At 39.8% G+C, this 13,183-nt stretch overlaps 2 protein-coding genes across 5 annotated transcripts in view; one reads left to right on the forward strand and one right to left on the reverse strand.

Moving 5' to 3' along the window:
* LOC145420475 (uncharacterized) overlaps positions 1-13,183 on the forward strand; it is a 262,367-nt gene that overhangs the window by 192,560 nt on the left and 56,624 nt on the right. The window lies entirely within an intron of this gene.
* The window catches only part of ptprfa (protein tyrosine phosphatase receptor type Fa), a 259,648-nt gene that overhangs the window by 139,279 nt on the left and 107,186 nt on the right, over positions 1-13,183 (reverse strand). For all 4 annotated transcript variants that reach the window (XM_080289757.1, XM_080289754.1, XM_080289756.1 and 1 more), the window contains exon 5: positions 5,532-5,720. In XM_080289757.1, coding sequence (XP_080145883.1) covers positions 5,532-5,720 — 189 coding nt within the window. The remainder of the gene's footprint in view (positions 1-5,531; positions 5,721-13,183) is intronic.

Here is a 13,183-nt window from a genome sequence, read left to right on the forward strand (position 1 = left end):
TTAGAATTTTGCCGCTATGACCTGATAGCAGATGCTTCTCTGCATGGCTTTTGCATATTCTACCTGTACCTGCATATGTGTCCTCCAGGTATCCTGGCTAACTACCACAGTACAAAGACATCCTGTTGTGTTAATTAGTGATTCCAAAATAAGTGTCTATGGATAAGAGGCAGTGCTTAAAGTGTATATGTGAATATATAAGATGAATGTGGCTTGTAGGGTTTCAGGGGTCAGCCCGTCCATTTCCATTCTCAAAGTGCCTTTTTCCTCCCACTTGAAGTCGCCAATCAACACTTTTGTTTCCTTCTGTTTTCTGGAAGTTTTAACAGAGGAATTTTTTCAGAGGCTGATCCATGGAGCAATTTATTCATAAAATTAGATTTGTTTCTTGCTTTTAGAGATTTCCAAAATTCCCTTCCAAAAGCAGAAATTGGCTCATTTGTTTTCATCCTGTTCTTCTTTAGTGTCTCCCCTTTAGCTCAGTTTAGATAGTATTTTCATACAATAGCTAATAAAAGATAATAACGTACACTTAAACAAATGTATTAATTATCACAAATGCATGGCTGTAAATAAGTGTGTCACTGTCTGATAACATAAAGCTTGATAACTAACAGCTCTACACTTCTAATGACTGCTTAGGCCAGTTTCAGCAGTTTTAATGTGAAGGTTCAATCAATAATTCCTCGCTTAAAGTTTGGTTGCCGATGACTAATTATTCCACTTTCTGGCTATAATTCAACCCTGAAGAGTTCTGAGTTATTTTGGTTTCACCAGGTTGTATCAGTCCTCTTTATTTCAGGAGAGATGAAGTATTTCTATTTTTAAGAAGCACACAAACCCTCCTGGTTAAATACAAACGATGCGCTCCTTTCACTCTGTGGTGTAATAGTTGAGTCTGTAAAATGAAACCAGTACATAATCTGTATTCTTTCTAGTGGCCAAACACAAAATGACCCTACTGCTCATTAGATCCATGACCTCACTAAACACTTCTTTCGTATTTAAAAGAAAAAGTTTGCAAAACGCTATGTTTCAATCGGCAAGTCACTTTCTCAGAACAGCAGAAATGATCACTCGTGTCTAAAGCCAAGATGGTACCAAAACTGCAGTGTCCATCTTTTATATACAGCCTATGATTATACGTATAATAGCCTCTGGAGCTGTCTGATAGTCAACATCGTTATTGCATCACAGACATATAAGAAGGCTACGAGCACACTAAACTGTTTGAGAAATGCACACATGAATCTGCAAAGAGTGGACTTTCCACTTTGTTAAAACCATCTTTAATTCTAAATAATAACATGAAAGATTCTGGCCTGCAGAGAGCAAATGAAGCAGACAGCTGCCAACAGTTCCTCTTTTAATGGAGATAATTGATTTTAATAAGCTGCAGTTAAGCAAACTGTTATTGTAGGTGAATGAAATTTCGGGTCAACAGCTACATGAACCTCATCTTCACCCCTTGAAGCCGGTTAAGACGCTGTTAAGGAGAGTTCAGTTACAATTACAGCTTGTTGTTATTCAAACACAACACTCAAATTCCTATTTACATAATGTTAATTGTTCAGCCTGCTGCTGTTCATTCTGTAATTTACTGGTGTAAGTAAAAGGAACCATTTGAGCATATTAGGTCATATGCAACAAACGGACGAGAGAGAGGGATGGTTACTATGCAGATTCTCCTGATCTGGATAATAAACCAAGCCGCTTTGACAGGAAAACAAAGTGTCAGATACAGGTGGTGAAGAGGAGCCCTGGAAGCTGTGTGGCCCCGTGAGCTGATGAAGGAGACATCAGCAGCTTCCAGAAAGCGGGGCTGGACATTACCGAGACCTGCCATGACTTCCCTCTCACAGCTGCCTGACAGCTGGATGGATCCCACTGCAGCAGGAAGTCTGTTATGACAGATTCAGGGCAGCATTGTGAAAAATAATACGGTTTTATTATATTTTCACAATGTTTGGATTGGAAGGATTATTTTGTTTCCGAAGTAGAGTCCACCAAGAGTGAGTGCAGTTCTATCTTCATATATCAGCTGAGAACATCAGAGTCCTTGTATGAAACTGTGTAAAGTAAAAACCTCCAGCTTTGTTTCAGTTTCCTTTTCCAAGCAGAATGAAGCAAAAACATATCATCTGACTGGCTGTTAGAGGGGCTGACATTGATGTTATCTATCGGTTTCAATGCGGAGCAATGATGCTGCTTTCAGACTACACAACATTTTTATCTGTTGAGGTGGTCGCTGACTCAGATCAGGCGATTACAGAGTCATAAAATCTGGAGACAAATCAGACTACATCTTGCTCCTGAGGCTGGCTAGACAAGCAGATACTACTGTGTTGCTGTGTTCACAGCTCCATCCAGCTGCACTGACATGATCCTTACTCTTTATAGGTCTTTAAACTAAGGTGGTGCTGTCTTGTTGATGCCTAATTACTCAAAGTCACAGAATTGAAGGAATCACAGTGGAAGACAGAAAATAATTCTCCCCTCCCTGGAGAACACCTACTGCTATGCACAGTGCTCACTGTCACTCTCAACATGAAGTTTCACCTCTTGTTGGAAAGATTTTGAAGAGGACAGTCTTTAGTGTTTTCAGAAATCACTCACTTTAAAACTTCTCTGTTCTTTGCACCACAAGGACAATTTATTGGACGTTTGGTGTGAACAGAAGATGGCGCTGGGATGGGAAAGGTTCTGAGAAAGGTGGGCACTTTGGGGTGTCACTGCTGTCTCTGGGGGTTAACCAAAAACAAACAACTGCACACTGAATTATTGCGTCTTCACTGAATTTGGATGAATTACAAGATTATCAGGTGTTTGATCTTATTTGTCTTCTTGTTGAACCTCACAGACTGAGGCTGGAATAGTTGGAAATATTCAGAAGAATGATTTTCTGTGTACTGTAAGCTCGATCCGAAGAAAAAAAAAGTCAGATAATCTTTGCTTGGATTTCTTTTGGTTTCAAATCTGTATCTTCACCATTTTAAACTTCAGTTCTACATGACTGAAATACCAGTTTAAGAACATCTGGCAGCAAAAATAACTGAAGTGGGATCTCCAGATTTCATGAGCAGGATCACACCTCAAACCCTTCCTGTAAGACGTCTATAAACCAGCCCGCCTGCCTGTATCAAGCTCAGTCCCCACTGAGGTGTTACGTAAGCAGCAGCCGCTCCCTGAGAGTGTTGCTTCTCATTTATAGAACAACATTATCAGTAATAAGTAGGAAGGTTGCGGTCCTTGCTAGTGAAGTCTCACCTACAAATTAAAGTTGATTTCTTTCTGATTTCCAAAACGTGGTCTCAGAGGTTTTCAGTGACTCGCAGCAGTGTTCAGCTGAGTCGCAGGTTTGTGGTGACTCGGAGGTGAACGTTGCACCCCACGTTTACTGCAGGGCTGTCGCATCGCTCCTCTTCTCTGGGTCTCATTGTTCCCCCCGGACAGTCAGATCTCATCCTGAAACTTTGTCCCTCATTGGTTTCACATCTTTTATTGAAATATTGGCAGGAAAAAACCATGCAGAAGATTTTTATGTTTTTTTTCTTCAAACAGAGCAAAGGCCTCAGATTGAAAAAGAAAGAAGCTATTAAAGTTTTAAATGGATCAAAGGCATTTAAAAGGAACTAATATAGTCACTCCTCTTTATAATGAAAGCTACTGAAACAAATAATCTGAATAACTCTGAGGGGCTGACTTTATCTGTTTCACTTTGCTGGCGTGCCACTGGATAACTCTGATTTTTCCAATAAAGGAAGCCATCTGTGCTCGACTGCAGAGGGACTCCATGTGACAGTGGGGCTCTATGAACCAAATTAAAACAAATTGCCGTGCTGTTCAGTTAATAATATATGGCATTTTTGTCCCTACCTGAGGCCCTGACTGTGACTTGGGAAAATCCTGGGGGTGAACTTCAGTGTCAGCGATGTCCCAGAGCATGTCTCTCAGCCTTTCGTCTCCAGCCTGTATTGAGATGCAAGCAGCCTCAAGAGGGGCCCCGGGCCCGCTGAGATGCAAAATCGGCTTTTTAGCACTGCTGCAAAGCTGGGAGGGATGTTTGAACCTGAAGAGCCGATCCAACGATGCGTAGGTGCTTACGAGTTTTGGCAAGACTCAAACATTTCTATTTTCTCTCAGAAAGTGAGCAGAAAGGGCAGCTGATAGGTTGCGCAGGGCTCGGTTACTCAGCCATCCAGCTCTGCTGTGAGCTGCTCAGCCCGGATTGGTGGAATGAGATGCACTATCTGCTTCTTTGGATGCTGGCAGCCTCCTCACAGAGCTGCTTTACAGGGCTGCCTGTGCTTTAACATTCATCACCGTCTGTGGGGTCTTAAGCACTCTTGGCACGCCAATAATCCTGCACAGGTGCTGCTCAGGTAATTACTGAATCTATGAGGTTCTGTTCAAAGTAGGAAACATTAGCCTCCATCATTTGCTTAATGTGTACTTTACTCTTAGCAACTTCAGTTGTTGCTTACCACTTCACCTTAAGTGTTGTTATTTTTTATGTCATTTTTGTGATCAGTCGTCTGTGCTATGGTCACGAGTCTATAAATGCATGTAAACACAAACCAAATCCCATTAAGAGACTTATTACAGTATATCCAGTAAAACAGAAACTGTGTTCAACACTAACAGTATGACACTGACAGGCCTGGGTGCTAATATCTGAAGGAATTGTTAAATGGCTCAGAGAAGTCCCAGGCTCGGAGAGGTCCACTACTCAGCCAGACTTTCTTTGCTTATACTCGCTCAACCAAACCTAAAACCCCAGTTAGAGATAACTGGTTTTACAGCAGCGTTCATCAACTTTCGCTGCTGCTTCAGTTTCACTCTTCCTCTGTAAAAATGGAGCAACTGAATGTTGCCTTCTTCAGGCTTGTTCCTCTGAGACTATGTCAGTATCTCAAAGTCTGCATCATGTTCCAGCTCCGACGGGGCTGCTGGAACTGATTGCATCTACTCGAGACAATACTTGCAATTGAAGCGTCACAGCAGAAGGCCTGAGAAGCAGTTTTCCCCTCTGCGTCACTTAAAATAGGGCTGGAATATCCATTATTTTATTTATTTTTTTAAAGATTATATATATATGAAGCTGCACAGAGCACAGAGTAAACATATTTGTATTTATCTGTAACTTTATTAACTCCATATGAATTCATATGTTGCACTTAAGAGTACAAAAAAAATCTGGTGCGTTTCACGTCTGCATAGCCGATACAAGTTAGTACGATGCTCTAACCAGATGAAGGGAGAGCCGTGATACTGACAACTCTGACACTCCTTAGTACATCCCTCTTGTTGGTGAAAACATAAATGGACTCTCATTCAATACATATAAATATTGTATTGCACAGACAGTGCAGTGTTATTATGATATGTGGATTCTCCTCAAACTCTCACGATTGCACCTTTTCAACAGGTTTTCTACTAATTAAAAATGAATGATTAACGCCTGAAGAATCCTGTGCCTCTCATTGCTTAACAGAAATCTGTGTGTGAACCGACTGAGATGATTGCTTTACCTGATCGCAGCTGCTTAATGCGCCCATTGCTGCTACTAATATCCACAGGCAGGAAATCTTTGAACCAGTAGATCTCTGGATCGGGGTTTCCGCTGGCTGCACACAGCATTGTAGCCGTACGCGTTCTTTCCACAACCTTCAGCTGGGGGCCCATGTCTATGGTGGGGAAGCCGTGTGGTATCTGGTCCTCTGTAAGACAGACAAACACACATCAGCACTCCTGGACACGATACAGACGAGTCTCAGCCTGGCTCTGTCAGATTTTCTCTGCTCATTCCACAAACCTTCAGGTTGTAAGGTTTCCCCCCGTGAAATTCAAACACAGTGAAATCCAGCTCTAATGTAAGTATGGCGGGGCCACTGCATGACTAATCCTACCACAGAATTCCTCGTCATGGATCTGTGTGAACGAGAGCGAGGGCGATGCAATTTCACTGCCGGTAAAATGCATTGTGACGGAAAAAGGCTCCTACCAAGCACACATAATCTGACACGCTCGATGCAGTCAGATCACAATCCTGCCAAATTACAGACCAAATGTAATAAAATCACAGGCTGAAAATCCCATTCCACACCTCTGTCCGTGCCTCCGAGGAAGGACAGTTTTACACACCTACTTGAGCTTTTCTCATACAATAAACCGCAATTATTTAGATTTCTAATCTGTAATCTTTCCTTAAAAACAGCATTGCAGAGATGTTTCAACATAAAAACGATTTCATGGGTAAATAACAGAAAATAAGGTTCTGGAAGTTTGCTTGAACCTTCAGCTACAAAACTATCAAACCCTGAAGGATTTTTTTCTGATTTCAGTATCAGGCATTGCACATCTTTCACCCCACAAGAGTGCAGGGCATGCTGATAGAAGTTGCTGTTGCTGAGTGGAAGAAACAAGCAATGTATACTCCATCCTTCCATATAGCAAGAAGCAGTATACATACACAAATCAATTAGGAAACCATTACTTCAATTACCTTCTTGTTGTAACAAAAATATGCAAACAGCATGAACAAATTCATCAAAGCTCTACAAACAGGAGAGTTTTGATATACATTGATATGAAACAATATACAAAACAGACATTACCTCCAGCTAAAAGAAGTTTCTTTAGCTGATAATTACATCAGCGAGCCGATAGAAACTGCAAAAAGCTGGAATCATTTCAACACAGCAGGTTAACAAGCACCGACTCTGGTACAGCTCTTTTCATTATTCTTCATCAGTTCAGCATGAAGCAAAGTACAGAGCAGCTAGTGAGAGGTGGCACTACATACGAGGCCTGAAGGGTCATTACGATTTGTCAGCCACTTAAGACAAACTTAAATCTTTTCTTTGTCATTTAGATTGCCTCAGTTAGTTCACAAATAAAAACCACTGCACACATTTAACATCTAATTTAACATTAGTATAATTTCCTTGGTGCCTGTCAGCATATAACATTTTACATTTTGGCTGTTCTCCACAGAGGTTCGGATGGTTTCTGTGATCAGCAATCCAAGATAACTTCTCAATAACATCCTCAAGTTTCACTACATGTTTTCATTCAATTCAAAGTCACACAGAAGAGATTCAAATAAAAGCACAAGTCAAAAGTTAAAAGTTCAGGTCAATGCAAGATTATAAATGACCAAATGTATAAAGTTGAATCAGTTTACATCACGTTCCTGCTGTGAGCCTCTGCAGTATACATTATACTCACTTACTGCTACATTATCTAATTGAAACTATATACCCACAATTGTTTGTCTATTTTTTGTCAGTACTTTAGAAAATCTTAAATATTTGATATAAACCTGAAAGTTACATTGATGTATTGTGCACTACATCAATCAACTTAAAATATGGTTGTCACTGATATTGTTTGTACTGTTCTAGTTTTTATTTTTTTAAAAGTCCCTTTAATTTTTGACATGATAACAAGTAGTGAGTATTTTCCTTAGTATTGAGCTTGAAACCCTTGTAGCATGACAAGCCTACTACCCTGAGAAGACCCTGTGTCACACTCTAAAAGACCATGATGCAGATTTTTCAAACATTTTAGCTCACACTTTGACGAGCTCACTGTGCCATGACAGCCTAAAATAAAGAGCTTAGAATGAGTTGTGAGGAGGGAAGGAAAGATACTGCGGTGACACGTATAAAATGAAAACCCCAGGGAACGAAAGAGAGGTGACAGCCAAGATGCCTCAAAGCTGCTGGAAGATTTTCAACATCAACAAACAGCTTCTCTGCTCCACACAGAAAGCAAATGAGACCAGGCATTTGTCATGGTTTCTGCTGGCAACAGGGGGGAGCAAAACATGGAGCCCATGCAAAAGGGACCAAAAACTGCAATTCCATTAGTGGCCACTTGGGGCTGGCTCCAAAGTGAGTCAATCCTAGATGGTTACCGTGTCTTTTCGGGCTATAAGGTTCAGTATTAGTACGACTTTTGTAAGCTACGAAGCCGCACCGCTTGATGGATTGTCTGAGCATTATGGCTGCCGTACTCAGGAGCCTTGCGGAGTAATCTGGGTCCTAAACGCCGTCACTTTCAGGTCCCAAAGTCAAACGAACACTGCAGCATCACTGAGAGTTAAAACCTAAATTCTTTCATCTTTAATAAAATCATCAGCGTTGCTGCTTTACCAGGTGTAACAATTAAGTTTAACATCCAGGAATCCATGAAAAAATAATTTATTACATTTAACGGAGTTAGAAGTTAGCAGGAAGTTAGCTCGCTAGCTTCCACCTAAACATGATATAGCATGTTCTGACTGAGAGATTTCTGAACAAATTCAAACGTACAGCTCTGTTATCACTTCCAACATAAATGAAGACAGAAAACTAAACAGCAGTGACGTTTGTAGGGTTACTGAAGTTTGGCTAGCTGATATATAATGATGTGCTACGTGATCGGTAGAAACACAGCTATGTTAGCATAAACAGTGAAGCTGGAGGATGAAGCTAACTTTCTTCCACTGGATAAAAGTTAACGTGAGGGTTCCTGATGGTTAGAGACAAATGCAATCGCATGGCAGGATGCTGTAAACGGACCAAACTTCAATCAGGAGAACAACTGAGATAATCCATCCACAATACGAGGTTAGTCATTAATATACTGCAACAACATGGGAATAGAGCAGCTGCCAGAGGATTCAGCATTAATGAATCAATGGTACAGAAGAGAAGGAAGCAAGAAGGAGCTGAGTAAAGTTTGACTTATCTGACTGTTTTGTTTTGCTTAATGCGCCTTATGTATAAAAAATATGGTAAATGTCCAGCTTTACAGTAGAAAAAGACATGGTTACAATCTGGTCCAAGTCAAAACTGTAGGAAATTTCATCTTTACAATCTTTATAACTTACTTTTCAGATTATATTAAGAACTACAGTTATGTATTTTTAGGGTTCTGGCTGCCAGTCACCTGCTAGGCTTCACTTCAGACAGTTCATTGAAGTAGACCTCTCAATTTTGGTGCCTCATGAAGGATTTTTCAGTGAACAATAATATGATAATAAACATGATCACTAACAGACTTTCCAAAATATCTGCTACACTTCTTGTAGTGTCTATGTATTCATAGTATTTTACTTAAATTATTGTGCAATACACTCATAAATGCATTCGCTGCTAACTACACAGTTTACTACACACTTTATGATATAAGCATAACTACAGCCCCCAGGGCTCCCTCCCCCCTTTTTTTTTATGTTTTTGCACCTTCCCTTAATATCCAACAGTAACAGATTCTCAGAACCTACCAGGAAGTCCCACTGCCTTTTATTTTCTTAAAGCTCTGCCCTTTGCTCCAGTCTCTATTTAAAAGAATCAAACAGCTCCCGCTGCTCACAAATGGTGGCAATAAGCTTGTCCTCCATTTCTGGTTGGTACAAGGTGGTCTCAGGAGAATCCAGCTCATAGTACCATGTAAATTCTTTGCTGAGGTTAAGATATTTTCAACTCGAGCGGATGCATATCGGCCACTATTTGCATCGATTAGTGGCAACTCTCCTACAGATTTAATGTGAACACAACAGTAGAAGGTTATTCGCAGTTTCCCCAGGAAGCTGAGAGAGTTTGGAAAGGCTTTGTATTTATTTATCAGACAGCTGAAATATGCAGCCTGAAACCGAGTAACCACTACAGCATCCTGTCTCAGATGATTTTGTTCCCGCTAACGACTACAGAGAACTGAATCTTTGACATTTTCCATGACAATAGAGCAAAGCTGGTTATGGATTTTGCACTCCTCCCAAGACACCTGATATTCATGCGTGTGCTCTGCGAGTGCAGTAAAAGAGGCACAAAGTTGAGAGGAGAAAATGACTGTGTTTTTAAGCTCTACAGCTCAATCTGCTGTGACTCAGAGAGAAATATTTTGTATTAAAGTTTGTTAGAATAGGATAGGATAGAATTGTTATTGCATTACTGAAACACAAGAGGAGACTGCATTGTGCTCCAGCTGACTGGCTGTCAGTCAAAGACTGTTTACATACAGCCTACTGTAAAGAAATGTGTCATCTGACCACTGCTGTCAATCACTCTGGCTTGCTCCTTCTTTACATCAGCTCTTTGGCAGGAAGAAGAGTAACCCAACACTTTACAAAAACACAAATGCACGAAAAACCATAATCACACAAAACTATGATTTTTTTTAATTTAAATTGCCAAAATACCAGCGTTATAAAAAATATCACATTGAGGTGGGCGTCAGTCACTGAAACAGTTTTCCTAATATGACAGTCCATCACTTCGCTAAGCTTAACAGCTTCACACCCTGCACCTCTGACAGCCTCTAATGTTGAGCTGAGCTCAGGCTCTTAGCTGAACGTTAAAGTAATTCGCTTTCACTTCATTCAGCTGAGGAAGTGGATTTTCTTCACCCTCAAATGGAAATACTTTGCCCTAAAAGGTGTCTTAAATGAAATCCATGGAGGTTTTGTCAAGAAGGAAAACTGCATCATTATTAGGTGAACAGTATTTTCAATTTACACCGAACTGAGTCAACAGTGAAGTGAATAGATGAAAAGGTGAGTCCCAAAGCTTTTCTGACAACTAAGGCAGGAAATCATCAGCAAGCCTCGATCTCATCAGGAGATATTATCGCTAATCAGTAGTTGTCTATATGTAACACACAGAAAAATCAAAAAAGCAAAGGGATATTAGCATCGTTAACCATAGACTGTATTTAAGTGATGGATGTAGCCTCATTTGTTTCCTGTTTTTAAAGCCTTGAACTGAATGTTTGAACCACAACAATCTCACCTGATTTGAAACCGAGTGAACAGAAGTGCAGTAGGCACCCTAGGGCAGAGCGTCATGGTCTATTTTACTCTGGATTTAGAAAATAAGCAGCATGTTGCATACAATAAAACTCAAAACAAGCAATTGAGCCCATCGTCCACCAGGCTGTGTGTCTTTAAGGAAAATATGATAGTGCTGCAACTGACAGAGATGTCTAATGCAACTGACAACAAGGAACACACAGTGGGGCTGTTTTTAAAAAGTCCATACAGGATATGGCAGATTATTAATGTAGAACTGGAGTGACATGATACAGGGATCACCTGCCCATGGCTAACTATAAACCTGCTTCAGGTTCTTGTGTGATTCCACAAAGTTCATTGCTAGTACAGTACAGTATTGTACAGTTAGCCTGCAGCTCTGCAGAGTTGCACAGGTAATTAACGCCAAGCTCAAACTGAGGCATCAAGATGCCACACTAATGTTATACCAGCATGTTCAAATAAATACTGAATGTGGTGCGATGCAGGAGAGGTTGGCAGTGGAGTGAAACATTTCACTGTTCATCTCAGAGACAGTTCAAGTTGCACACAAAACTGATTTTTCCACTTCAATGAATTTAACACTTCAATCAGTTTCCTGCTATGGATTTGTGTTGCTCTATATGTGAGCTTTCAAATCAGTTTGCACTGATATTTTCCTGCTTAGAAAAGTCAGTATGTACTCCATTTGGTGAGGCAGTTTCCATATGCTGCGGACTAATAACACCGATTAGCAAGTAACGTAACGAGGAGCAGATGGGGCTGGATACACATTTTATCGTCCTTCTGCATGAGACATATAGGAGTTATTAAGCAATTTTAAAGCTATTAGTTCAGAATTTGAAAATTGTAAAGTGGGCCTTATTAAACGGTGGTATTTAAAGTTAGTTGTGGGCTTAATTTCACCTTAATAAAGTCACACAACAGGGATGAGTAGGCTGCGCTGACTTAATAACTGGAGCGGGTGGGGTGGTAACAGTTCAGTGGGAGATTTTGACCCACAACAGAGGCTAGAAAACAAATTGTTAGCAGCCAGCCAGGTAATCAGTGATTCACAGGTGCATTATGGTCATTCTGTGCAATGGGAAGGTGAAGACCTTCTTATTCCGTCTTTAAATTGAATTAATGGTTAATACACTGTTAGAGGCAGTTAAAAGCTACAGCCTGGGTGCATCCCTGCCCACTGTATTGGTGCAAAGTGGCACAGCTAATGAGAGCCAATAGACACCAAACTCAGTGTTGTGCTGTGGCCAGGTATTTAGGTGAACCACACCTCCCAGCAGCCACAGCTCCATAAACACAGAGGAAACCCTGATTAGACCTGATGGTGCGAGATGGGGTTGAGTTCAGCAGGTGGGCTGGAGTAAGAAAATAGGTCTTGAAATGCAATAAACTACAAATTCACCAATCCATGTTCTGCTCAGTAATGGCCTTTAAAAAGACATCCTCCTTTCAGGATGTTATACAGATATCTAGAAAAATCTGAGATGTTTAGATCACAAAAAGACAGTTTTTGAATTTTTAATAAGACAGTCATCTTCAAACTCTTGTCAGCAAATGTTTATCTGCTGGGAGTAAAGCTACACTGTTCCAAAGAATAGTAATGTCAAAGTATCTTACTGTATATTTTACAGTTTTGTACTGTCTTTCTAGAATATCATTACATTTACATAAGTAGGCTGTGATTTTACATATCAAAGGTAAAATAACATAACATCACTGTAAATATAGTAAAACACAATTTACTTGTTTTTTAAATATATTTTTTTGTACATGTGCATATTTAGATTGTAAAAATACATTCAGAAATGTATCATAATTTCACAAATATTTGTCTGTTATGTGAGAGAATGATCTGTTAAATTCAAATGTAATACTATGGAAAAATATATAAAATGATCGGAAATTAATGAGAATAATCAATAATTAAAGGAGTATTTGAATTATAATTTTGCTGATTTCATGTCATCTAGGTCTGATTCAATAATTCAGAGGTAACAAGTGAAAATATAATTAATAGGAATAAAAACATAAAACATTGCACGCTGTGCTAATTATATATTTTAAAAAATAAATGTAGAGGTAGGACTTGCAATTAATACAAATCTCAAAGTATTCACAACAAAGAAATAGGCCTCTGCACCTGGGGTGAGGGTGTGGCCATGAAAACAATGTGACATGCCATTGGATGTTGGGACACATAATAACATGATGCTAAGCATCGGCCAATGAATGTGAACTAACAACCACAAGGTCGCGGCTGCACTGTAGGAAAAAATCCTAATATAAAAGTATTTTACTGCATTTTACAGTTTTGCTCTGTTCTTCTAGAACATCATTAAAGTTACGTAAATAGACTGATTTCACATTTCAAATGTAAATTAA

This window comes from Astatotilapia calliptera, chromosome 15, assembly GCF_964374335.1.
Source record: "Astatotilapia calliptera chromosome 15, fAstCal68.1, whole genome shotgun sequence".
Lineage (NCBI taxonomy): Eukaryota > Metazoa > Chordata > Actinopteri > Cichliformes > Cichlidae > Astatotilapia > Astatotilapia calliptera.